This window comes from Pyrgilauda ruficollis, unplaced genomic scaffold (assembly GCF_017590135.1).
Source record: "Pyrgilauda ruficollis isolate IOZ18807 unplaced genomic scaffold, ASM1759013v1 scaffold69, whole genome shotgun sequence".
In the NCBI taxonomy this organism is placed as follows: Eukaryota; Metazoa; Chordata; class Aves; order Passeriformes; family Passeridae; genus Pyrgilauda; species Pyrgilauda ruficollis.
Window position 1 is genome coordinate 709,163 of NW_024528710.1, and position 23,522 is coordinate 732,684.

Sequence of the window (23,522 nt, forward strand, 5' to 3'; positions counted from 1 at the left end):
AGGCTGCAGCCCCTGAGATCCTGGGAAGGTGTTGGCCCCACAGCACCAAGGGGGAGAAAGCCAGACCAGCCCCAGCTTTGCTCCAGGGGCTGAACCTGTCCCTAATCCAGCCCATCCCCACCTCCAAACCAAGCTCAGGATGGACCCCAACGTGTTGTGAGTGACAGAAGTAACCTAGGACCACCTGTTCCAGCCTTACCATGAAACTGGGAGGAATGAAGAACATCTGGTTTATTAAAACTGCTGGGAAAAGCAGACTGAGAAAACTCAGCCCAAGGTGCTCCTGCTGGGGAAAGGGTACAGGGGGTGGCCTGAGGCCTTCAAAGCTCACACGGAGAAACCACTACTTCTTCTTGCGTCTTCTGGTGTTCATTCGGATCAGCTGCAGCCCCTGCTTCTTGATGTCCTCCCGGCTGGGGATGTAGTCATGGTCTTCGTCCTCAAAATCCAAGGTGTCTGGAGGGGAGAGTGGAGAGGAGGGGCTGGGGAGGGTCTGGAGGTTGTGCCCATGTCCCTGGGAGAGCTGGCACATTTTGTTGGGCTCGTGGGATACAGGAGAGTCCTCATGGGCCTTTCCACCCCAGCAACCCAGGGTGACCTGTGGGACCTGGTGATGCCACCACTGTGGCCCATCTCCAACACTGCTGGGGCTTCCCGTAAAGGTCTGGACCTGCAGTGTGGTGGGCACAGCTCCTGCTTTGCTAAAGAAAGGTGGTGAGCTGCCAAAAGCTCTTTGCTTCTTCCAGGAGCATCCACAGGCAGAACCAAGCACTGATTATTCTTCACAACCAGGTGATTTTGGAGATGAGGGTGCTCCCTCTTGCACCACAACATCTCTCCTTGTTCCTGCAGTGGCTTGGTGCTCATCCTGTCACCACCTGCCTTTGTTCTCCCCCTCTCCTGCCTAAAAACACCACCTACGTCTGAAGCCTTGGAAACAGCCAAGGTCAGCCTCGAGACCTGGAGGCAATTTGTGGGTTGGTGTCCACTGGGCCAGTGGGAGACAGGCAAGGACTCCCAAAAATCCCAGGGGGCAAGGGCTGGGACAGTCACTGTGGGACATGTCCCCACTGTGCTCTCCTACCATCTTCCATAGCGTCTTCATCCTCAAAGGAAATCCTCAGGTTCTGTGTTTCATCTGCAATTCTTTTCTCCAGAAGGTTCCTGACCTTGGCAAAAGTCTGTGAAACACAGCTGGGTTAAGCGCTGGGGGGCAGGTGGGTGTTGCAACCCAACAGTGCCACACCTGAGCACCATGGGTTGGCACCATGGGTGCCTGGTGCCATCTGGGGCTGAGCTGCTCCATGGCTCTTCCCTGTGGCCTTGCTGAGGAAGGATGGCTTGGGTGGCTGTCTGTGAGGGCCCTGTGTGTGTCCCCAGGGTCACTGAGGGCCGGAGCCCCCGTACCTCACTGTTTTCATCAGTGCTGTCCTCAGGCCGGGCTGCCACCTTCTCCTTCAGGGACTGCAGCTTCTGCTCACAGTGCTGCAGCTTCTGCTCCAGCCCCACCACTGCACCAGAGTCCTGGGGGAGACAGAACCACCTTGATGGGGACAGCCAGGCCCTGGTGGCAGTGGCGGCCGTGCCAGGTGTCCCCGTGCTGCAGTGCCTGCAGGGGCCTGCTCCCCTGGAGCCCCGTGGTACCTGGCCAGGGATGCCCTGCAAGCGGAGGAACATGTTGTCAATGATGTTCCCAAACTCGATTAGGCGCTTCTGGTTCTTCAGCATCTGGGCTCGCATCTGCTCCAGCCGGGCCTCTTCCTGCTTCAGGTTCTCCCTCAGCTCCTCCTCCCGCAGCCTGGAGCAGCCACACTCACATCACACAGCTGCAGAGAGGTGCAGGGGCACCCCAAAGCTGCTCCAAAAGCTGTTCAGGTTGCCCCATCCCCAACTACAGGCCAGCTCCATGCTGCTGGCAGCACTTCCCATACCAAGCAAGGAGAAAGGGAGCTCCTGGATCCCAGTGGGAGCTTTGGGTGCTCTGCCAGCAGCAGAGCTGGGAGCTCAGAAACCCTCCCGGTGCGGGAGGAGTGCGTGGCTGCAGTGGGGTGGAGGTCAGGGTGCCTGTTGGGACATGTCCCCCCCAGAGGTGGTGGCCTGGCTGGCACAACTGTGAGAGGCCAGCAGCACCTGGTGGTGCTGACGGGCTGATTAAACTTCAGTTTAGCCTGCTTCGACTCCAGCTCCTCTAGTGTCTTCTTCAGCACGTTCTTCGTCTCGTTGCACTCGTTGATGTGCTGCTGCAAGTTCCCCAGGGATTTCCTCTGCGCCTGGATGCTGCTGGGGATGTCCTGGCCAGGGGAGACACAAGGACTCAGCCCAAGGTGCTCCTGCTGGAAGCAGGATCTCCGGGGGGTTACAGCACCATGGAGCTCTGTAATCTCTGCTCATGGAGAGGGGCAGTGCCTGCCTGCAAAGAGGGGCTTTGTGGGGCTCCAGGGAGAGAACAGCAAATAACTGCGCAGGGAAACGGGGTGGGGAGCAGAGAGGTTGCAGCTCCCCAGCGCTCCAGCAGCCCCAGGTTTTAGCAGGAATGGGTTTTTCATTACCCAGAGGCAGGAGCACTGCAGGGCAGTCTTTGCCTTCTCCATCTTGTCGGTCACAAAGGCCTCACGCTGCATCTTGGCCATGGCGGCCTCCACGTCAGCACCTGGGGTGGCAGGGAAGGAGCAGGGCAGGATGTCCGTGTGTGTGTCCACATCCCCCCGCCCTGCCCCCTGCCAGGCACTCACCCACCAGCGCTTCCGAGGAGCTCTGGTCCTGCTCTGCAGAGAGCATGGACACAGCTTGCTGCAAGGACAGTCACTGTCACCCCTGGGGGCTCAGCACTGCAGGCTGCCCCCTGCCCCTGGCCCTGCCTGCCCCACAGCCCAGCTCACCTGCCCCACACCCCCAGCCCTGCCTGCCCAGCCCTTCTTGCCCCACAGCCCAGCTCACCTGCCCCACAGCCCCAGCCCTTCCTGCCCCACAGCCCAGCTCACCTGCCCCACAGCCCCAGCCCTTCTTGCCCCACAGCCCAGCTCACCTGCCTCTGCTGCTTTTCGCTCTCCTCCTGGTGCCGGAGGCTCTCAATGTGCTTCCTTTGCTCAGCCAAGGACTGGTCCCTGAGCTGCTTCTCCACACGGACCTGGGGTCCCGCCTCAGCCATGAGTTTCTGGAGCATAACAGAGAAGGGAAGAGTTGCTGCCAAAGATAGTTGGAGCTTTCTACAGATTGGTTATTAGGTTCAAGTATTGGTTTAGATTGAGATGTGGGAAGAAATTCTTCCCTGTGAGGGTGGTGACATCCTGGTACAGGGTGCCCAGAGCAGCTGTGGCTGCCTCTGGATCCCTGGAAGTGTCCAAGATCAGATTGGACAGGGTTGGAGCAACCTGGGAGAGTGGAAGGTGTCCCTGCCCATGGCAGGGGCTAGAATGAGATGAGCTTTAAGGTTCCTGCTAACCCAAACCATTCCATGAATCTGTGATTTGAGATACCGGATGAGCTCCTGGGATGCCTAGTGTCAAAAGTGATCCCAGTCCATGCAAACAGGCTGTGAAGGAAGCTTGGTGAGGTGGTCTGGGGTGTGGGACACACTGCCTTTGCCATGGCTGGTACTTCAGACAAGCTGACCCCAGTCCCAGGGGACAAGAGGGAGACCTGGGAGAACCTATGGAGGCCTCTGGGTGCTGTGGGCAACCTCAGCTCCATCTCTTTTGCCCCTTGCTGAAAGAAGGCTCTCAGGCCCAGGTACGTGGTGCTGTCTGAGGGCACTGAGGGGTGGGAAAGGGCCCCACTTATCTCACCTTGATGACATCGTTGGCTTTGAGGCTAGTCCGGGGTGTGAGCTCCTCGTGGTACATCACAGTCATCCCAGACAGAAGGTCTAGGTATTGAGGCAGGTACACCAGCTCCTGGCACACAGGGAGCCACAGCACGTCACCCACCGGGGTCCCCCGTGCTGTGACAGGGCACAGAAGGGACCAGCAGGGTGTCCCCTGGGACACAGCTCCTTGGGCACCCCGTGCCTTTGCAGGGAGAGCAGGTGAAACACTGGCACAGTGAGGAGGAGCTCACCCTCCTCAGGACTTCCTGCAGCCTCAGGTACAGGTTGGTCACGATCTCTCCACTGTGAATTTTCATGAGCATCTTCTCGATGTCATTGCCCAGCTGGCGAATGGTCTGGAGCAGACACAGGGGGAAGACACAAAGTGACTACGTGTGCCAAGCCCAGTGCCCAGCTGGGGGTGCAGGGGCTGGATTAAAGCCCCCATGGGTGCTGGCACACCAGGAAGGGCTCCCAGCTACCTGCAACTGTGGCTCTTGCCACTTAGGATCCGTCTCAGCATCCTGCAGATCCTGCAGGTGCCTCTGGCGCTCATCCCTGGCTTGGCTCCACTGCTTCAGCTGGTGCAGCAGCATGTCACACACCTTCACCTGGTCATGGACTTTGGCCTCGATCTTCTTTATGACCACCTGGATAGGCATGAGACCACTTTCCAGGCTGGATGCTGCAGGAGAAGGGGGTGCTGCCCAGAAAACTCCCCCTAAGGTAGAGCTGGGGACACTGAGACACTGATCCAGGATGTTGTCACTGGTTTGACAGGATGGTGTCTGGGAAAGCTTTGCTCTGGGGGCTGGATGGGGTAAGGCAGGGGTGGGCAACTGCTGGTGGCAGGGCTGGGCTGGGCTTAGGGACTCTGCATAACATGGAGCAAGGCTGGGGATCAATAAAATCGATCAGGGCCCAGATGGGGATGTTATCAGAGAGCAGCAGCAGCGCTCTGTCGTTGCACGAGGCCTCTGGGCAAAGGCAGCTCTGTGAGCACAGTGCCTCAATCTCCACGGGTTTGTAACCAGGGCACAACCTTGGGACAGGCAGTGAAGGGCAGAGACAGCATCTCTGCCAGGGATGCAACTGCACCCTGTAGGAACACAGGCAGTGCCAGGACACGGGGAGTGGGACAGCCAGGAGGTCTGCTGGGACAAAGGGGCTGCATGGATGGGTCCCATGGGACCAGACATGAACACCCTGTGCCTCCACAGCAGCCCTGCAGGGTTGTCCTGGTGCTGGTAGCATGTCCCTCTGCCATGCACTGTTCTTCTCAGTGTCTCCAGAGCCCCAGCCCCTGCTCGCAGCCCTGCCGTTACCTCCAGGCTCTCAGTGGCTGAAACGAGCTCCTGGCCCTCTCCGAAAGCATCCTTAATGGGGAGTTTGTTGTACTGTGGGCAGAGGAGGGACAAAGATGGTCACTGTCAGCCTGGGAATGACACATCTTTTGCTGGCCTGTGCTGCCAGCTCCTGGAGGAACTGGGGGTGCAGGGCCAGCACCAGGCAGGGGTGCAGCAGGAGGGACCTGCTGGTACCTTCAGGACAAAGTCCAGGACACTGGAGTCCTCCTGCAAGGCCGCCTTAAGGCTGGGGAGCAGCTCCCTGTTCTGCCGGAGCTTTTCCTCGCAGGACTGAGCGAAAATCTTCCTGCCTTGCTCTGGGGGACATCAGGCAGCCGATGGTACCACGTGGGACGAGGGGGCTGTGACCCCCCTGTCCCCAAGCGGCCCGAGGCAGTACCTTGCAGGCCCACGAGGACACGCATCTGCTGGCTGCGCTGGCTCAGGTCGGCCTTGGGGCCCCGCGTGCTGCCGGGGGCCTCCATCCCTTGGCCCACCATTCCCAGGTCCCTGTAGGACAGATGCCGAGGCCCTGCTGCCCCGGGAGGTGTCGCAGCGTTGTGACTGCAGGGTTCCACTGTGGAACTGCCACCGTGGCACTGTCAACTGCCACCAGCGCCTCCTGCTCAGACATGGCCCAGCCCCCTCCTCAACACTTCTGTAGGGAACAGTTTAATTAACAACTGATTAATGAGCTCTTGGAGGGGGGCAGAGAAGCATTCCAGCTTTGTCTTCCATTGTCGTGGCAGTGGCAGCTGTCAGGGACCATTCTGGGCCCCACCAGGAACAGGGCAATTCCAGGGCAAACACATGTGTACCCAAACACACCACTAGTGCTCTCCTGGAAGCTGCCAGCTTATTTAAATTGCCCACCTATTTGAAAATTCCAGTTAATTAGCCAGGACGTGGTTGTGCAGGAAGTTATGCTCTCGTTGGAACGGGCAAAGACAAATCAGTTACCAATCCTGAGCTTTATTCTGATGCTCACTATACGTTCTTGCTGAACTACAAACACAACAAGAAATGCCAGCATGTATCTTTATTTGTCCATAAATAAACTCAAGCTCCCTCTACCAGAGAAAATCCTTGATTTGGATTTGCAGAAAAAGACTTTATAAATAAACTGCCTTCCTTGCACCAAGCTCATGAATCAGCTTAGATTCAGGTTCTGGAACTCCAGATGTTTAACCTGCTGCCATTCTGTTGTGCTCAAGGTGTTAAACACAGCAAATCAAGAAATTAAAGAATTGTGAAATCAGGTATTACTAACACAATATCCTCTGAGGCTCTTGCTCAGCACCTTATTTGCATATTTATGAATTGCATGTTAGTGCTAATTTCCAGTGACAAGCTAAATATCAACATGATCATCTTCAGTGCTTCCCAACGTGTGTCTGGAGAGAGGGGCACGTGAAGGCAGCAGCAGTGGTACCCAGGGGAGCTGCCTGTGCACACAGAGCTGTCCACATTGAGCCCTGTCTGCCTGGCATATCCTGTCACTACACCCCTGCATTTACTAGGCAGCTTTTGAACCCCTGAGAGCAAACAAAAGCATTTTAAAATGGATAAAGTGGTTCAAGAATCTCTTTTTCACCTGCCCTCAGCAAAACTGAGGCTCTAGAGAGGCAGATCCTCCCAAAATACTGCTGAAGAAATTGATCCCGGCCTTGCACAAGTGCACACAAATTGGCTGCTGCCGAAATCCACTCCCAAGGGGCAGCCTTGGACTGAGGCTCCAGCCCTGCAGCCACCTCACATGCCAAACCTCCCCTCCTCCAGCTGATTTCCACTCTCCCTGATGAAATTCCAGGAAATTCACAATGAGTTAAAGGTGCAGAGGAAAGGTCAGCAGCACAAACCCAGCTCTGTTAAGTGTCACAGAAGAGGGGAGTCTCTGGAAGGCACGAACAACCAAAGAGCACCAGGCTCACCTGGGAGAGATCTCCTCCCTGGCTGGCCCACAGCTCCTCACCTGCTGCCTGCTATCTGCATGGAAACAGGAATGTCATATTAAAGGCTCCTCAAATTCCTGCTGATTTAGCTTTTAGTCACTGAACCATATCTGCTTTGCCTGGTGGTTTGTATTTTTAGTATCTCCTTCCCCCATTGCTGTCCTCTCTTCCCCTTTTCTTTGCAATACCCCAGTTCAACTTTAAATCATTTGTTTAACACAGCTGCAGCAAGATTTAACAGAATTAGCAAGAACTATATCCCATGCCTCAGGAGCTGGCTGGTAATTTCGTGCATGGATTAGAGAGCAGCAAAAAAAAAAAAAAGAGGACAGAGGATAAAGGACAGCTGCCAGAATTGTTCTGTTGCACTAAAAAGCAAAGGGGCACACACAAACAATTCCTGCTGGGAATTACTGTCCAACAAAAGCCTGTCTGGCTCCATGGCCAGAGGCCACCACTGCCTGAGATTCATTTTATCATGTGAAAGCAGCAGCTCCCAAGCACAGGCTACTCCCTCAGCCTACAAAAGCATTGCCACAGCCAGGGATATCTCCTCTACTATTAATAAAAATAAGTATCTTATTTTTTTCTGTATCTATAATATATAAATAGATGATCATTTGTTTTTATTAATGTAGCTAAATATATTCTACAAATAAGTTATTTGGAGAACATCATCCCTACGTCAGCAAGTGCTGCTATAGCCAGTGAAGGAATTCTTTATGAATGGTCCTTTGAAGTACTTTAATTACCAAGTAGCCAACTATGGAAGCTTAAGTCAGTTTTCATGCTGCCAAGACACTGATTTCTAGACATGATCCACACTGCACCTGTTTAGAAGAGAAAATGCAGCTCTCTTTTCTTGAGGTCCCTCTCCTCACATACAAAGCCACTCCTCCATGAACAGTGCAATCTTCCGCTCAACACTGACAACCTGAGGGTACAAACAATTGGCACCAAATCACTCAAACACTCTTCAACAGCAACCCTGAAACTAAAGAAAAGCCAGAGTAACCTTGTACCACACCCAAACTCAGTCCTTATTAGTGCAACTCTGACACAAAATCTTCTTACAGGCAAAGACATCTGTAAACCAAGCAAGTGTAAAATGATAAAAAAACCCAACCCACACTGCATGGAAAAATCCCAAAGGATTAGTGTCAGAAAATATTTGGCAGCAAGAGATTGGAAAAAACCATGAAGGCTAACAGAAGATTGGCTACACCAGTCACTGCGGGGAGGTTGTTGAAGCAGATCTGCTGCAGGAAGATTTTGTTATTCAAGCTTTTCATCTCCTTCCTCCACATCCTTCAGACTGAGCACTTCCAGGGATCCTTTCCCTTTTGTCTCACTGCGGATCAGCTCGTCGATCTCCCTGAAGCAGCCTGGGTCGATAAGGCACACCTGGAATGTTCCACATTTCATGAGTCAGCCAAGAACGTTTGGATTTCATCACCCCTACCCAAGGCCTAACATTTACTTTCATTAAAACAATCCTAGTTAGTTACTGAGGAGGACTCTGAAGAGTATACAAACTCTGTCTGGCAGCAATCTTTCCACAGAGCTCTATAGTTCCAGTTCTCCATGCTGGACATGGCCTTTGCCAGCTGGGATTGCTGGATTCTAATCTGTTTGTATGAAGATTTTAATACCAAATTTTGCTTTACCACACACTAAAAAAAAAAAAAATTAGTCATCCTTAAAATCCAGACAGAAACCACCAAATAAGTAACAGTAACATTCCAAATATGAGAGAAACTTATCAGTGCTGCAGGATCATCACTGCTAAGAGGAATTGACTGTGCACTCCTCAGCTTGGAGCAGCAACCTCTGGATACCAAAGGCTGCTTTTCCATGCCCACATCACTAAGACTGTGTGAAATTAAAAATTCCCAACTGCAGCTCTGATTCAGGGTCTCTGGTAAGCCTTCCGTTTATCTGAACAACTTCCATCTATGAATTAATCTCCTAGTAAAATACATATGTGTAATTCAAATCAAACCTGAACCCCAGGGACTGCTTTTTGCTTACCATTTCCAGCTCTTCCTGGAAGTCTTCACTCTCGGTAACTTTAATCAGTGGCTTGAGCTTCTCTTTCAGCTTCTTGCCCTCCTTTGCTGGCAGGATAAACCTCAGCCTCATGTGAGCACGTTCAATCTGCATGGTCTCCTTCAGCTGCCTGATCACTTCCAGGGCCTGTTGGAGAAAAAGAGCATTTGTACACCTGCTTAAAACCCAGCACCCAGATCCAAATCTCAAACCTTTTCCCCAGCTTCAGAGCCACCTCTCAGTGCTGGTCACTGCTGCTCTGCTGCAGGGAGGTTGCTATCACGCTCTTTTGACAGATGAACAAGAAGAGGCTGACTTGTTTGTGATCACTTTGAACACTTAAAAGCTGTCTGAAATAAAATAGCTATACTGCAAAACACCACAAACCCACACAGCTCAGATGCAAACCTGATATACCACCTCAATTAGCATAAATCATAAACCTTTTATTTCTGCTCTAAGGGTATCACTGTTGGCTTTTTTCCTTTCTTTCTCCCCTTCCTGAATTCTTAGCAAACAAATTGCCTGAGTTTCAGGAGCTGCTTCTCTCCAGCACTCAGCTGTCAGATGGCTGAGTAATCCCTGTGCGGGCCTCAGAGCCCAGGGCTCTGCTGATCCCTCTGTGGCTGAGACCCGAGGAATTACACCAGATGGCAGCACCTCGGAGCAGGATACCTCAGGAAACTCACCTGCTGCTTTGTGCTCTTGTTGGGTTTGACGGAGTAGTGGATGTCCTTCATGGCCCTTTCGATGAGGATCACTGTGTAGGGCCGCTTGGTCTCGGGGTTCACGCACTTGTCAGCCACGATGGTGGCGATGTCTCGGAACATCTGCTCCAGCTGCGTGTGCCGCTCCTTGTCCGACACCTGCAGCTCCCCTTTGGACAAAATCTGTTTTATCCACAGAAACCGGTTAGTGAACATCCTGGATTTGAAGAGTGACAAGTTAAATTTGACAACTTCGAGTAACTTTGTTAAATTTGACAGCTGCTTGAAAGGTTGGGTGAGATTTGAAGTGTAGCAAACAATAACCAAATTAATAATGTGAATCATTACAACAGACAGCACTGGAAAGGTTTCAGACAAAAAAATTCACCCCAGAAACATTAAACAGCAGCAAGAGAAGCACAGATTTCACAGAATATCTTAAGCTGGAAGGGATCCCGCAAGGATCCTCATTCCAAGCCCTGTCCCTGCACAGACACCCCAACAATCCCACCCTGGCCATCCCTGAAGCTCCTGGAGCTCTGGCAGCCTCGGGGCCGTGCCCATTCCCTGGGGAGCCTGGGCAGTGCCCAGCACCCTCTGGGGGAAGAACCTTTTCCTAAAATCCAACCTAAACCTGCCCTGGCACAGCTCCAGCCATTCCTTGGGTCCTGTCCCTGTCACACAGAGCAGAGATCAGAGCTGTCCCTTAGGAGGAGCTGCAGACCCTGATGAGGCCTCACCTCAGTCTCCTCAGGCTGAACAGAGCAAGTGCCTTCAGCTGCTCCTTGCATGGCTCCTCCAGGCTCTTCACCTTCTTTGTAGCTTTCTTTGGACTCTCACAGCTTCATATCTTTCTTATATTGTGGCACCCAAAACCGCCCCAGCCCAGAGCAGAGTAGGACAATCCTCTCCCTAGCCCAGCTGTTGATACTGGGCCTGGTGACCCCAGGAGAGGGATGTCCCTCCTGGCTGCCAGGGCAATGCTGACTCAAGAGATTTACTGAAATCTTATCAACCACAGCAAGTCCATAGTTCATATCCCACCATTAAGGACTAAGAAATTAGATCTGTTACTATCACCTAAGTGAGCTCTCCGAAGTAAGCAACTATCCCCTTCTTTTCTCTGCATTCTTAATAACTTATCTTATGTAAGGAGCTCTTCAGTGCTGGCTGTGTCCAGACACATCAGTGCATGCAAGTTGTGTGTTAGACAGAATTCTTTCTAGCCACATGCATATGCCAAATTTAAAACTATAAAAAGAACTACAGCTCCTTTTTACCCATTTCTTAACAAGCAACCCTTTCACCTATAGCAGCATTCTAGAAATGCCCTTCAGTACAAACTAACCTAACTGCGTGATTAAATCTTCTCACATCTTATAAAGCAAGGTGTGTGAAACCTACCATCTTACAGATTTCTGTCTGGTCATCTGTCCCAAATGCTTTAACCAGATCTTCCTTCTTTGCCACCTGGCCTTTGGAGACATTGACAAACACTGTGTGTGTCTGCAGGACCTCGTCGAGATCTTTCTCCCTAGAGATTAAGACAAATGCAGAAAACTCAGATTAATCCCAGAATGATGCCAGTGCCACCCCTGACATGGCAGGGACACCTCCCACTGTCCCAGGCTGCTCCAAACCCCATCCAGCCTGGCCTTGGGCACTGCCAGGGATCCAGGGGCAGCCACAGCTGCTCTGGGCACCCTGTGCCAGGGCCTGCCCACCCTCCCAGGGAACAATTCCTTCCCAATATCCCATCTATCCATCCCGGTCCTCCGTCAGTTTGAAACCATTGCCCCTTGTGGGGCACTCCATGCCTTGCCCAAAGCCCCTCTCCAAAAAAGCAGCAATGCCAGGAGCACAGCTGTGTTCAGCGAGGAGAAAGAGCTCCCGCTGTCCCGGGCTGACTCAGCACAGCTGGAACCTTCCATCGCAGAGGTGTCGCTGCCCAGGCACGGGCACGGTGCTCCCGTTATCGGCCCCGCGCCTCCTCCCGGGGTCAGATCGGGGGACCGGGGCCTCGCACGATCCCCGGTCCCCGCACGGTCACTGCCGACCCCCCTCCCACACCCCGGGCCCTTCCCGGTCCTCACACGGGCGCCCCTCCCGCGCCACTACCGAGTCCCCACACGGGGTGCCCGGTACGACCCCGTCACACCCGGGTCCCCACACGGGCCCTTTCCCGGCCCCCACGCCGGGCCCGAGCCGCCTCCCCGCCGCCTCCCCGGGCACTCACGCTCCGCTGCGCCAGCCCATGACCTTGTTGCGGTAACAGGCGATCTCAAAGCGCTTCCCGGCGCGCCGTGCCCGCACCACGGCCACATTGGTGAGGCGGATCTGGTTGGTGGGGGTGAAGATGGACATGGCGGCGGCCGCTCGCTCCGCCCCCGGCCCGGCCCGGCAGTGAATGGCGGCCGCGCCGGCACGGGCGGAAGGGGCGGGAGCGGCGCATGGCGGCCTGAGGGGAGCCGGGCGGGGAGCGGGGTCAGTGCCGGGCGGGGGAGCCGGGAGGGGACGGCGTGATGGCTCTGTGTGTGTGTGAGAGAGAGACGGAGAGAGCCGTGATGGGGGAAACAGAATAACCGTGTCCGTGGGGTAATAACTGTAATAACTATGTCCGTGGAGGCTATAACCGTGAGGGGGGATATAATAACCGTGCTTGTGGGGTAATAACTGTGTGTATGAGCTAATAGCCGAGTTTGTGGGATAATAGCGTGTGTATGGGCTAATAACCGTGACGGGGGATATAACAACCGTGTGCGTGAGCGCTGGTAACTGTGAGAGGGGGCTGTGGGGGGAGGTGAGGGTAATGACCGTGAGGGTTTTGTTAACCATAAGTGGTGTACGAGCGTAGTAACTCTGAGGTGGGGTGTGTTTAATAATTGTGAGGGTGGTGGGATGATAACCGTGAGAGGCAAGGGAAGGTGGGGTAAAGCCTTGGGGCATTTTGGGGGAGAGGGGGGCATTAACCGTGAGAGGAGGAATAAGCACGAAGCTGGGGTGTATGTGTGTGTTTGTGGGGTGATAACCATAAGGGGCTGTGTAGTTGTGTAGGGGATAATAGTGAGCACGTGTGTGTGTGCCTGTTTTGCAGCTAAAATTCTCTTGAATATATGTAGCATCTGTTGCATTTGAGGAAGTTGTATGGAGGTTAAGAGAATCCCTATAGCTGGTTTGAGTAAAACTGGGAACACTGGGCAAGTGCTCGTGGCTCTTCTCTAGTGTGAGTCTTGGTGTTGCTGCTGGAGGGCTGAAGGGCATCCCCTTAAGCCTTTGCTCTGATAACTTGAGTAACAGCCAGTACGAGTTTCCAGCCTCTTGGAAATACTTGGATTCCGTGCTCTCGACTGATATCTGCAAAAACAAGATCTAAACTGCAGATGACAGTAGAAGGGTGTTAGCTGTGTTCCTCAGTCAATAAATATCACAAACCAGCCTTTTTGGAGTGCCCAAATATTCCATATGAAATAGATATTCCCAGACACCCTGCAGGTGCTGCATTCCTGGCTGTACCCTGGCTTACTGTGCCCTGAATGTTCTGAACCAACCTGAAACATCTCAGTGGTTCCAAATCAAGCTTCACTTGCATCACAGAATTCTGTGAAAGTGTTTCTAATTGAATCCATGTTTCAGTCTGCCCTTGAAACTCTGTTGGTAATCAGCGTGGCATCAAATGTGTGTAAGCAAGGGTTGTGTTCAGCAGAACGTTCTGTGCCGGTGATTTCCCCCTTGGACTGGAGCTTTCTCATTCCAGAGAACTGCAGTTGTTTGGTTTGTGTAAAACTAAAGCCAGTATGATCCACTGGATGTTTCACGAGGATTTTTTCCTTTCAGAGACTTGGACAGCACAAGTATTTTCTGCTTTTCCTCGTAACAGAGCTGCCCTAGCAAGGAAAAACCCCGAGTTTCCCTCTGACAGTATGGAATGCTAGCTTGGAGCTCATCTGACACACTTGAGGAGGTGAAGGCTTCTTAATTCAATTTTAGTGCCTTGTCTTTAGCAAGAAGCTGTTTTCTGCAAAGCCTGGGCAATAGCTGATGATGTGAGGCTGTGGGTACTGTGTGATTATTTTGTGTGTACTCATTCCATATTCACTCTGTAGGAACCTGTGACATTCCAGCTTTAGATGTCTCAATGGATATGTGGAGCTACTTCCATACTTGCCTGGTGTCCATATGGCTGCACAGATTTTACATCTATTCTGCTATTGCTTTTGGGATCAGCCTTTGGATTGTCATTCATTTCACCACCACCAGAACCAAAAGGAAGGTAATTGAGCCTGTCAGCACTTCTCTCTGAGAAGACCCCAAAAACCTGGGTGGAAGTGAGTAGTTATTGGATAAAGGCACCTGCTGTGGGCCTGCTGAGGGTGTTGCAAATCCCAGATGCAGTTTGGTTATCTGGTTATGATCCTCAGCCTGACTTGTTTGTGTCTGTGGGTCACTAAATGCTCTTGTTGCTCTGACGTTGGGGCAGAGCTCAGCAGGACACACCTCACACTGTTCCTGGAAGAATGTGTCCCCCTGCATTGCTCTGTCACTCCAGGTAAGCCCCTCTGCTTGTGCCCAGTGTTTGCACCTTCCTGTTTTCATGATGCTAATGACAGGGTTGGGCTGGTTTTGGGATGGGAGGAATTAAGCCATTCAGGAGTTGAAAACCTCCTCCTTCAGGTGGGTGAAGATCTGCTGCAGGACTTGGGAGGTTCACCTGGATCCTGCTACCTCCCAGACAAGTGGGTATTGTAGCGTGACTTAGGTCAGGAAAACGGGTTCTGGTGTCTTTGTCTGGAGATGAGAGGAACCAAAATGCTTTGACCGTTGCTGAGAGTGGCTCCAGGATTTGAATTTTACATGTTCTTGGCTTGACAGCCCTTGGAGAAGGGACTGCATGTGACACAGCTCTTGTTTCATAGGGTGAGAAATCCCATGAGAAATCCTCTTCCCCCGAGGGAACATCAGACAAAATGGGAAATGGATGTGCCCCCCGTCAGGTGCAGAGGGTCCATGTTGCTGGAGTGAAGATTTTCTATGGCTCTCAGACTGGCACAGCAAAGGTATCTGTACTTTTATTGCACATCTGTGAAATTGCTTTGAAATATTGTTGGGATCTGAGAACATTGCTTACCTTAAAACACTGCCATGGGTATAGATCTGGGAGTTCATTAGCACATTCATTAGCTTCTTACAATCATTGCCCAACATGCAAGATAAGTGAAAAATTAAATAAAAATAACAATTTTCCTCCTCCCCTTAAGCAAGGTATGCAGTAGATATTGATTATAAAGCTAGAAGTTAACTCTTGCGCTATAATTTTAATTTTCTAGCAAGGCTTTATAGAGAGAAGTGCTGGGTTTGGTGTTTTCTCATGAAGAAATGTAATTTGTGTGTGTAACTGTGACATTGTAATGTTGTAACTCTCAGCCAGTGTACTCCATCTTTGTTTTAATGTGAGGAATTGCAGTGCCAGTGTCCAGGCCTCCTGTGTCATTATTTCATTATTCTTCTTGTGCTGGGAGAAGTCTTGTGGCTGGGCACAGCAGGGCTCATGTGGCTTGAAGTAATTGATAACTTCCAGTTTTTCTTTGTTCAGAGATTTGCCAAAGCTCTGGCTGAAGCTGTTACTTCCCTTAATTTGCCTGTGGAAGTCATTAACATGGGAGACTATGATCCAGAAGATGGGTTAGTAGAGGAGGTGGGTATGGCATAAACACCAGTAATAAGTACAAGTTTTTCCTGGGATTGTCAAGGCTATTTCCCTCTTGTATTTCTCTCCTGTTGTTCTGAGAATCCCCAAAGCTTTGTGTTGAATTGCTTCCCTGCCTATGCAAATGTAGCCCATCACCCCTCAGCAGAAAATACCTACATTTTGAGAATTTCAAAGCACCAGTTGAACATTTTGCTGTGACAGTGACTCTTTGTGAGCCAGTTCTGTAACTCAGGGGTGAGCTGGGTGAGAGTGGCTGCCCCAGGTGCTTTGTACACCTGGGCAAGGTTTAGAACCAGAACAAGAAGGTGGTGATGCTTCTGCAGCCTTTAGAGGCTTTTGAGATAGAAACTTCTTGTGAGGTATATTTATGTGTAGTAATCCTTGATGGGTGTTTCTTCCATGAATGTTGATAGTTGCTCCTTGAGAGTTTTAATTAATCCTAACAAAAAGTTTTGCTGGAAACTGCATGCTGGGAATTCCTTCAGGAATTGCCAGCATTTGATACTGCCCCTAACACGCCTGTAAATGTGAGGTTGAGTTTGAAATATTTATCCATGGGGCACTTCCCTGATGAAGGAGTTGGGTCAGGAAGCTGCTGATGGGGCTGGATGTCCACTTTTCTCTGTCGCTGTGTCCCTGTTGAGCCTGACCTCTCTCTGTTAATTTAAGGTGCCGTGCAGGTTGTTCAGCACCCTTGGGATTGTCACCTGTGCCATCCCACCCCAGCAGGAGACAGCCTTGTCTTTTGATTTCTCCCAGCTGCCTGGCTGTTGTAACTCTTTGCTTTAGAAGAAGGTTCTGGAAAATGCAGTGATTTCTTTTTCCCTCCTGTCCTGTTTGTGTGACCAGACAAGCAGCAGGAACATCTGTGTGTTCCTGGTGGCCACCTACACCGAGGGGCAGCCTCCGGAGAGCGCAGCCTGGTTCTGCAAGTGGCTGGAAGAGGCAGCCAATGACTTCCGTGTTGGGAAAAGCTTCCTGCAGGGCCTGAGATATGCTGTGTTCGGGCTGGGGAACTCGGACTATGTGGATCACTACAACACAGTGAGTGTCCCTCGAGCTCCCTGCTTGGCTTCTGCTCCTCGAGAGCCTCAGCTGCACGAAGTGCATCCAACCTGAATGAGGCTGGTGGTCTGTGTGGGAATTGCAGATGTTGTGCTGACTGGGTGAGGCCCTCGGTTTAGGGCATGGGCAGAATCTCAGAGCCATTGAGCTTGGAAAAAACCTCCAAGATCACTGAACCCACAGTGTGCCTGATCCCCACCTTGTCCCCAGCCCAGAGCTCTGAGTACTACATCACTGAACACTTCAAGGGATGGGCACTCCAAACCTCCCTGGGCAGCCCCTGCCAGTGCCTGAGCACCCTTTCCATGGGGAAATTCCTCCTGATGTCCATCCTGAGCCTCCCCTGGCCCAGCCTGAGGCCGTTCCCTCTCCTCCTGTCCCTGTTTCCTGGGAGCACAGCCCGACCCCCCCGGCTGTCCCCTCCTGTCAGGAGTTGTGCAGAGCCACAAGGGCCCCCTGAGCCTCCTTTTCTCCAGGCTGAGCCCCTTCCCAGCTCCCTCAGCTGCTCCTGGGGCTCCAGCCCCTTCCCAGCTCCATTCCCTGCCCTGGACACGCTCCAGCCCCTCAGGTTCTTTCTTGGGGTGAGGGGCCTAAAACTGCCCCAAGCACTGGAGGTGCCTCAGCAGTGCTAGCACAGGGGACAGTCACTGCCCTGGTCCTGCTGCCACACCATTGCTGGTACAAGACAGTGCCATTGGCCTTCTTGGCCACCTGGGCAGTTCAGGTCTGAAGCAATTGGACTTCAAATGGGAAATGAGTCCCACAGGCACTGGGAAGTGTGGTAGCACATTTGGTAAATCCTTACTGAATTCATTTCCCAGCTTTGAAAGCTTTCTGCAATCACCTGAGGGCACAGTACTGTAAACTCTTGCTGCCTTCTAAACGTAGCTCCTTTTTATGATGTGGGTTTTAGCTTTATTCCCTGATGTGAGCTGTGGCACTATCTCTGTCTGGTCATTGGTATCATCTCACACAGAAAAATGGCATCACTTGTCACAGGTTGTGTTCAGAGCTGGGGCTGTGTGTCACACACATGACCGTTCTGACCAACAAGCACCACACAGGGCAGTCTGTTCCCAGAGCCCATCCCTTCACCCCAGGGATGGCAGAGGAATTTTCCAGTGGAGTCTGAGGGGCTGTGGTGCTGTTCGGGCTGCCCTGTGTCTGTGCTGAGCCAGAACCTGAGAGGGACTCCCCAGGTTCCTGCCCTGCAGCTCACTGGCTCTTCCCAGGGCTGATCCTTGCTTTTCTGGTTGGCTGCTTGTACTTGGTCCTGGTTTGATCTCCTTTCCAACCCTTCCTCCTGCCCTAGGTTGGAAGGAGGATGGACAGGTGGCTGTGGATGCTCAGTGCCAGCAGGATCATGGCTCGGGCTGAGGGGGACAGCAATGTGGCCCGGAGCAAGCACGGCAGCATTGAGGCTGACTTTGAGGCCTGGAAAACCAAATTCCTCATTCGACTCCAGGCGCTCTGCAGAGGGGAAAAGAAGCCCTGCAGGGGGAAGTGCAAGAAGGGAAAGTGCAAATCTTCAGGGAAGCAGAGCAAGGAAAGCTGGGACCATGACCATGGGACGTCAGAACAGGACAATACTGAGGTACAGCCAAAATCCTTGAGACCTTATTTTATTTGGAGCACTGTTTGACTTCTCCCCTTCTTCCTGCAGTCCAGAGGGCTGCTGTGGGAGCCTGATTCTTGTTCTGGAGCAGGGGGAGAGGAGAGCTGAGATCCCATGGCAATAACAAGTAGAATGAGCCATCTGAAAGAGGGACCAAAGAATTAGTGATGGAGCCAGGCATTTGTGTGATGAGGGAGTTTTGCTCCTGGCTGGGGACAGATGCTCCAGGGAACCAGGCTGGGTTCTCAGCAGAGCCTTTACCTTGTCCCAGGGCCAAGGGGACCCTTCAGTTCCCTGTGAGTCATTAACCTGCTTCCACTTCAACCTGGTGAAACTCAGCTGCTCTGCCTGCATCCCAGGGTTTTCCAAAGGCAGCTGGGGTGTGTTACCTGAGCAAGTCCTGTATGTCCTGTGTGTGTGTCTGCCTGTAATAATTTCTCTCTTCTGGAGTGTTTATTGATTGCAGATTTTGACTAAGAAATCCTCTCTATTGCTCTCCAGTGCAAGACCCAGAGCTGCTATGGCACTTTAATCCTCCCTTGAGCCATATATTGTGGGTTGGAAGTTATTGCTGGGTTGAATTTTATAGGAAAGTACGTGGTTCTTCTGGCTGGGTTTGGGAGTGCTGGCTGCTGCAGAGCAGGAGGAATAAATCTTGCTGTCAGCAAGGCACTTGGGTTTAAAGGGGTTCAGGGTTCCATATCCATCCTACAGGTCTTTGGTAGGCTATTGCTTGTTTTGAGTGGTCCTTATTGATGAGGAGAGCTCATTTCACTGGTTAGCTTAGACTTACATTTAACAGTGAGATAAATTCTTAATTTTTTTCTCTTCTCTCTTCCACAGGCAGAGGAATTGTTTGAAACCAGTAGTGAGGAGGAAACTGGAAGTACAGATTCCGTCATTGATGTTGAAGATCTTGGCAATATCATGGGCCGCATGAAGAAAGCAAAGGTACTGCTGTTAGAGGGGGTATGGAATAGTCAGGTCTTGTTCACTGAGCAGCTGGATTGATTAAAATATAACTGGCTGGGTTTGAATCTGTGGGTTTTGGTTAGAGGGAGAGTAAAATATGAGCTATTGAAGAGCCTGTCCCCAAAAAGAACATCTTTGGAGGAGTGTTGGGTGTAGTCACAGACTGACTCTGTGGCTTGCTCACCAAGAAAATGCTGCAGTGGTAACCTGTGACTTCCAGTCTGAGGGAAGATCTACTTGCAGAGCTAACACTGGATCTGGCTGCAAATCTCTGCACTGAGATTCCCAGTGCAGTGGCTGAACACAGGTCCTGTTCCTGTACTGCCTGTGGGTTGTCACTGAAATGCAGGTGTGAGGACAGGGGCAGAGCTGCAGGTGCAGCAGGAACACCCAGCTGCCAGAGCACCTTGCCTTGCTTACTGCTGCCCTAGGGTGAGGTCTGTGCTTCAGACACTGGGCCTGTCACACAGCCCCAGTTCCTCCTCCATCCCAGGCTCTTGCTGGGTCTGTTCCCAGTGGTTCTGCTGGTGTCCCTTTCCTGTGCTCAGTCTGAGCTGAGATGTGTCACACTGACCTCACTCATACCAAGCACTAGGGACAGGGAGCAGCTGCAGGGCCTTGCTGTGCTCCCCAGTTTTTGCTGGCTGAGCCGTTGTTGGTCAGGTGGGGAGGGGTGGCTTGTGATGTGCTCTGAGCCCATCTGCTGACCCCCTTTGCTCTCAGTGCCCTTTGCATGGTGCTGTCATTGTGCACCCTTGAGCTGCTGTCCATGCCCTTCTCACCAAACTGTAATGACTTCCTTACCGTGGGTGTGTCTGCACTGTGGGGTTTTTACAGCTCTTTCCCAAAATGAGGCCCTGGCACCCGGTGCTCAGAGCAGCTGTGGCTGCCCTGGATCCCTGGCAGTGTCCAAGGCCAGGCTGGACGGGGTTTGGAGCAGCCTGGGACAGTGGGAAGTGTCTCTAGCTGTGGAAGGGATGTGGAATGAGACGGTCTCAGGTCCCTGCCAATCCAAACTGCTCTGTGACTCTGTGAAAATACAGCAATGTCCTTGGTGCTCTGTGCTGAGGTGGCACTGCTGGGCTACCTGAAGCCACGCTCACAGGAGGGTGTGTGCTTGGAGAGCAGGAGCTTACAAAGGGAGCATGAGGATCTCTGTTCCTTCCCTCAGGGAGGGGAAGGAGGTAAATCAACGCTGCTGTTTGTAGCCAGCTCTGTGAGGAGAGGAGCCCCACAGCGATGGGGCGAGGCTGGCTGCTCTGAGAGGGCTCTGCCCCGGAGCCGGGATCAGCCTGTGCTCTGCAGCTCGTGAGGGAAGGCTGGGGAACCTTCTGGCTTCCCTTTGGAGGGAGAAAGGACCGCAGTTCCTCATGGAGAGCATTAACATTGTTCCTGTCTCCTCTCTCCTGCGCTCACCACTAGAGGTCAGCGGCCAAAAGGGAGCGGGGTGCTGCGGCAGCTCCTGGGCAGTGCTTCTGCCCTGCCGGGCAGTGGTGACAGCCAGCGCTCCTGTGAAGAATTGGCATTGAGCTTCCCCTGACAGACAGACAGAATGTAGCAACATCGTGATCCAGGAGCAGTGTAACCCAGGAAAACCACGTATCATAGGCCAGTTTACAAATAAATCCTGAGCACAGCAATAAAATACTTTCTGCTGTTCCTTGAAGAAGTCAGTGCTGAGGTCAGTGTGGTGTGGGTTTGTACACAGGCAGGAGAAGTTCCCTGCTGTCTGTGCCTTGGCTGAGGCAGGATCCAAACTGCTTTCTCCTCAGCCTTCCTGGTGCTCTGCTGGAGCAGGGAGAGTGTTGGGTGTGCTTGTGTTCTGCAGTAACTGTGACTCTGTGCAGATCAGGTTGCTGTGGCTGTGACCCAAGTGCCACCCTGATCAGAGGGGCAGTTCTGCCTGAGCACAGGCACTCACCTGGAGCTGGAACCTGCAGGTGTTGATCCTTTGAACCTTTTCCTTGGAGGAGCTGGCAGAGCTGTTCTGCTGTGAGTTGAACACTGCCCTCCTGCAGAAGATGAAATCCTGAGGGGGAGAGTGTTGGTGTGGGGCTGAGAGCTTGCTCTGAGTATGCATAAGGGCACCTCTGTTGAAGTCCCGTGCCCTTTCTAGGCTCTGAGTCTGCACTGGGAGGTTTCCTGTACCAGGTGAGTCGTTCTGCCTTTGGCCGTTTTTAGCCATTTTCACTCTCATGGCATGCTGAACTGTGTAAAATGGGTGTGACACTATTGTTTTACGCTGACCTAACCTACAAGTACTACAAGTCTTGTCCTACAAGACTCCTTGCCCACAAAGCCAAGTGCTCTGGGCTTTGGGATCTAAACTGCTCACACACAGCTGAGTAAGTCTGAGAGAAACTTGGGTATCTTCAGGGTTATGTCACAGACAGTTCTTCCTCCTCAGAGTTCCTTGGGTCTGGAATGAGCCTGACGCTTTCCAGCAGGAGTTCTATGGATGTCATTGTTGTGTATTCACCCCTCTGCCTATGGGATGTGGAACAGCAGGTTCTGATTTGTGCGTTGTAGTTAATTTGAAATGGTTTTGGGTCCAGCTTTCATCTATTCTGCATGGATTGGCTCTTGTGAGGCTCACTAGCAGGTAAGGCAGGCACAGATAGTCAAAATTCCTTATTGTCCGCCTTTTCTGGAATGGCAAAGTGAGGCTGTAGAGGGATCTAATAAATCCTTGCTCACATCTCTGCTGCTCATCTTCATTTAATTTTGCATCTGTCTTTTGTTGTTTGTCTTGTTGATGGAAATCATGGCTGAGATTTGTCTTACAGCTTCCCCCCCCCCATAATTCTGCAGGTTTGTAAAGTATTGTCAAGGGGCTTGAAGCAGGTACTGCATTCTTGCAGGCACTTGGACCAGGCAGATAGATTCAGCAGTTCCAGGGGAATGCCAGAACCTCTCTGCCAGGCTGAGTTATAGCTATTACAGACTGAGCTAGAGAAGAGATGGATTTTTGAAGAGCTGCTGAGTGTGGAGTTTCACAGCTCATGGTGATGGTGCCTTCTGCACACTGAGTCTGAGCCCAAACTGACGCAGGGTTGGGTAGATATTGGTAATGTGTTACCTGGTAGCTGATCCAACAGCAAATTCCACATGAGTTTACCAAATCTCATAATATGTGCTGATGGTTTTTAATGCATTAAGAACAAGGTGGACTTTGGAGTTTTGCAGTTGTGGCACACTTTGCCTTTCTTCCAGCTTTCCTCCCCTGATGTGGATTTGTCAGGGAAAGTGAATTCTGATGATGTTTATGGCCTGCAAGGTGCCATTAATCACAGGGACACCAGTTCTTAGTGTGGATTATCTCCCGCAGCTGGGAGATCAGTTGAAAGGACAGATCCATCTACACTCATTCCTCGGGAATGGAATGACTTTATTAGCCTTCACATTTCTGAACTTCAAGCATGAGTAATAGCAATAATAATGTCCTGATTCCTTGTTTGATGGGTTTGGAAGCAATCAAATGAGCATGTTTGTTGATGCAATTTTGAGATGGATGCTCATGTTTTCTACAACAAGCAGTGTAATGATGCTGACAGGCTGTTTGCAATGTAAAGAGAGAGGGGGGTGATAGGAACACATTGAGAGTTTACAGGAACCAAAGCCTGTCCCAGAGTGTTCGGTTTGTGTCCCTCTGTGGCCCTGGGCCCCTTTGGCACTGGTCCCTGAAAAGTCACCCTGGGTTAGCCACTGTAAATCCTACCCTTCCAGCCTTTCCTGGTAGTCCTTGGAGGCTGGGGCTGCTGTGGAAGCTCTAACCTTGTAGGCCCTGGGTGAAGGAACTCTTAAGGAAGCTGGGTTTGGTTGGAGTGGGGCAGTAGGCAATGAGGTATTTAAGGCCTAAGGTTTACAGACCAAGGGTCATGTGCAACTTTGTGCTACAGCTAAGAACTTTTTAAAGGAGGAAGGAATAATCATTGATATGTTAACCAAATGGAAAAAAAATTGAGTATGTGACTTTCAGTTCAAACTGATGTGAACAGCTCCAAAAAAAAAGCTTCAGCTTTTAAAGGGTGAGGGATTCCTTTATGAAAAATGTGCTCTTATCTGCAGCAGCTGCTCTGGGCCAGATTCCGACCTGTGCTACTCTGTCTCAGAATTCAATGTGAGTCTACACTTTAAAATGAGCTTTAAGAAATTAAATTTAACTTCTTGAGGACTACGTCTGTCATTAATGGTAGGATTTGCCATAGGGACACTTCAGCCTTCTCGTTTCCTGGGTTCAAATCTTTTTTTCCTCTAAACCCTGGCTAATGGAAAGGATTACAATTGCTAAACAAATTACAAGA

At 51.6% G+C, this 23,522-nt stretch overlaps 3 protein-coding genes across 6 annotated transcripts in view; 1 reads left to right on the top strand and 2 right to left on the bottom strand.

The window, feature by feature from the left end:
• Positions 1–300: 300 nt before the first annotated feature.
• On the bottom strand, positions 301–5,806 carry CCDC183 (coiled-coil domain containing 183). Its single transcript, XM_041484914.1, has 14 exons — positions 5,552–5,806; positions 5,347–5,468; positions 5,131–5,202; positions 4,288–4,455; positions 4,057–4,161; positions 3,786–3,893; positions 3,026–3,154; positions 2,733–2,790; positions 2,550–2,650; positions 1,878–2,291; positions 1,645–1,788; positions 1,408–1,524; positions 1,085–1,181; positions 301–456 (listed from the first exon to the last, which is right to left on the bottom strand). Exons 1-14 carry the CDS (start codon positions 5,649–5,651, stop codon positions 344–346), a joined length of 1,848 nt encoding a protein of 615 aa, XP_041340848.1. The 5' UTR covers positions 5,652–5,806; the 3' UTR covers positions 301–343.
• Positions 5,807–6,175: 369 nt separating this feature from the next.
• Positions 6,176–12,253, bottom strand: SBDS (SBDS ribosome maturation factor). The gene is made up of 5 exons (XM_041484927.1): positions 12,096–12,253; positions 11,264–11,393; positions 9,842–10,042; positions 9,135–9,299; positions 6,176–8,507 (listed from the first exon to the last, which is right to left on the bottom strand). Exons 1-5 carry the CDS (start codon positions 12,221–12,223, stop codon positions 8,379–8,381), a joined length of 753 nt encoding a protein of 250 aa, XP_041340861.1. The 5' UTR covers positions 12,224–12,253; the 3' UTR covers positions 6,176–8,378.
• Positions 12,254–12,300: 47 nt separating this feature from the next.
• The window catches only part of LOC121362977 (S-adenosyl-L-methionine-dependent tRNA 4-demethylwyosine synthase TYW1-like), a 92,379-nt gene continuing 81,157 nt past the window's right edge, over positions 12,301–23,522 (top strand). Inside the window, exons 1-8 of one of the 4 annotated variants that reach the window (XM_041484934.1) lie at positions 12,301–12,343; positions 13,694–13,820; positions 13,963–14,129; positions 14,773–14,913; positions 15,450–15,551; positions 16,416–16,610; positions 17,944–18,225; positions 19,090–19,197. In XM_041484934.1, the coding sequence (XP_041340868.1) occupies positions 13,995–14,129; positions 14,773–14,913; positions 15,450–15,551; positions 16,416–16,610; positions 17,944–18,225; positions 19,090–19,197 (963 nt within the window). In that variant the 5' untranslated portion in view covers positions 12,301–12,343; positions 13,694–13,820; positions 13,963–13,994. Of the gene's footprint in view, positions 12,344–12,413; positions 12,455–13,519; positions 13,631–13,693; positions 13,821–13,962; positions 14,130–14,772; positions 14,914–15,449; positions 15,552–16,415; positions 16,611–17,943; positions 18,226–19,089; positions 19,198–23,522 lie in introns of those variants that run through there. The other 3 variants (XM_041484935.1, XM_041484933.1, XM_041484936.1) reach the window with 3 other exon arrangements.

Excerpts from the sequence above, each read along its gene's own strand:
- CCDC183 (XM_041484914.1), bottom strand. The coding sequence starts at position 5,651 with ATGGTGGGCCAAGGGATGGAGGCCCCCGGCAGCACGCGGGGCCCCAAG. Across the intron at positions 3,894-4,056 it reads TGCAGGAAGTCCTGAGGAGG|GAGCTGGTGTACCTGCCTCA; the intron begins GTGAGCTCCTCC and ends CCTGTGTGCCAG. Across the intron at positions 1,182-1,407 it reads GCACTGATGAAAACAGTGAG|ACTTTTGCCAAGGTCAGGAA; the intron begins GTACGGGGGCTC and ends TGTGTTTCACAG.
- SBDS (XM_041484927.1), bottom strand. The coding sequence starts at position 12,223 with ATGTCCATCTTCACCCCCACCAACCAGATCCGCCTCACCAATGTGGCC. Across the intron at positions 11,394-12,095 it reads ATGGGCTGGCGCAGCGGAGC|GGAGAAAGATCTCGACGAGG; the intron begins GTGAGTGCCCGG and ends CTTAATCTCTAG. Across the intron at positions 9,300-9,841 it reads ACAAGAGCACAAAGCAGCAG|GCCCTGGAAGTGATCAGGCA; the intron begins GTGAGTTTCCTG and ends TTTCTCCAACAG.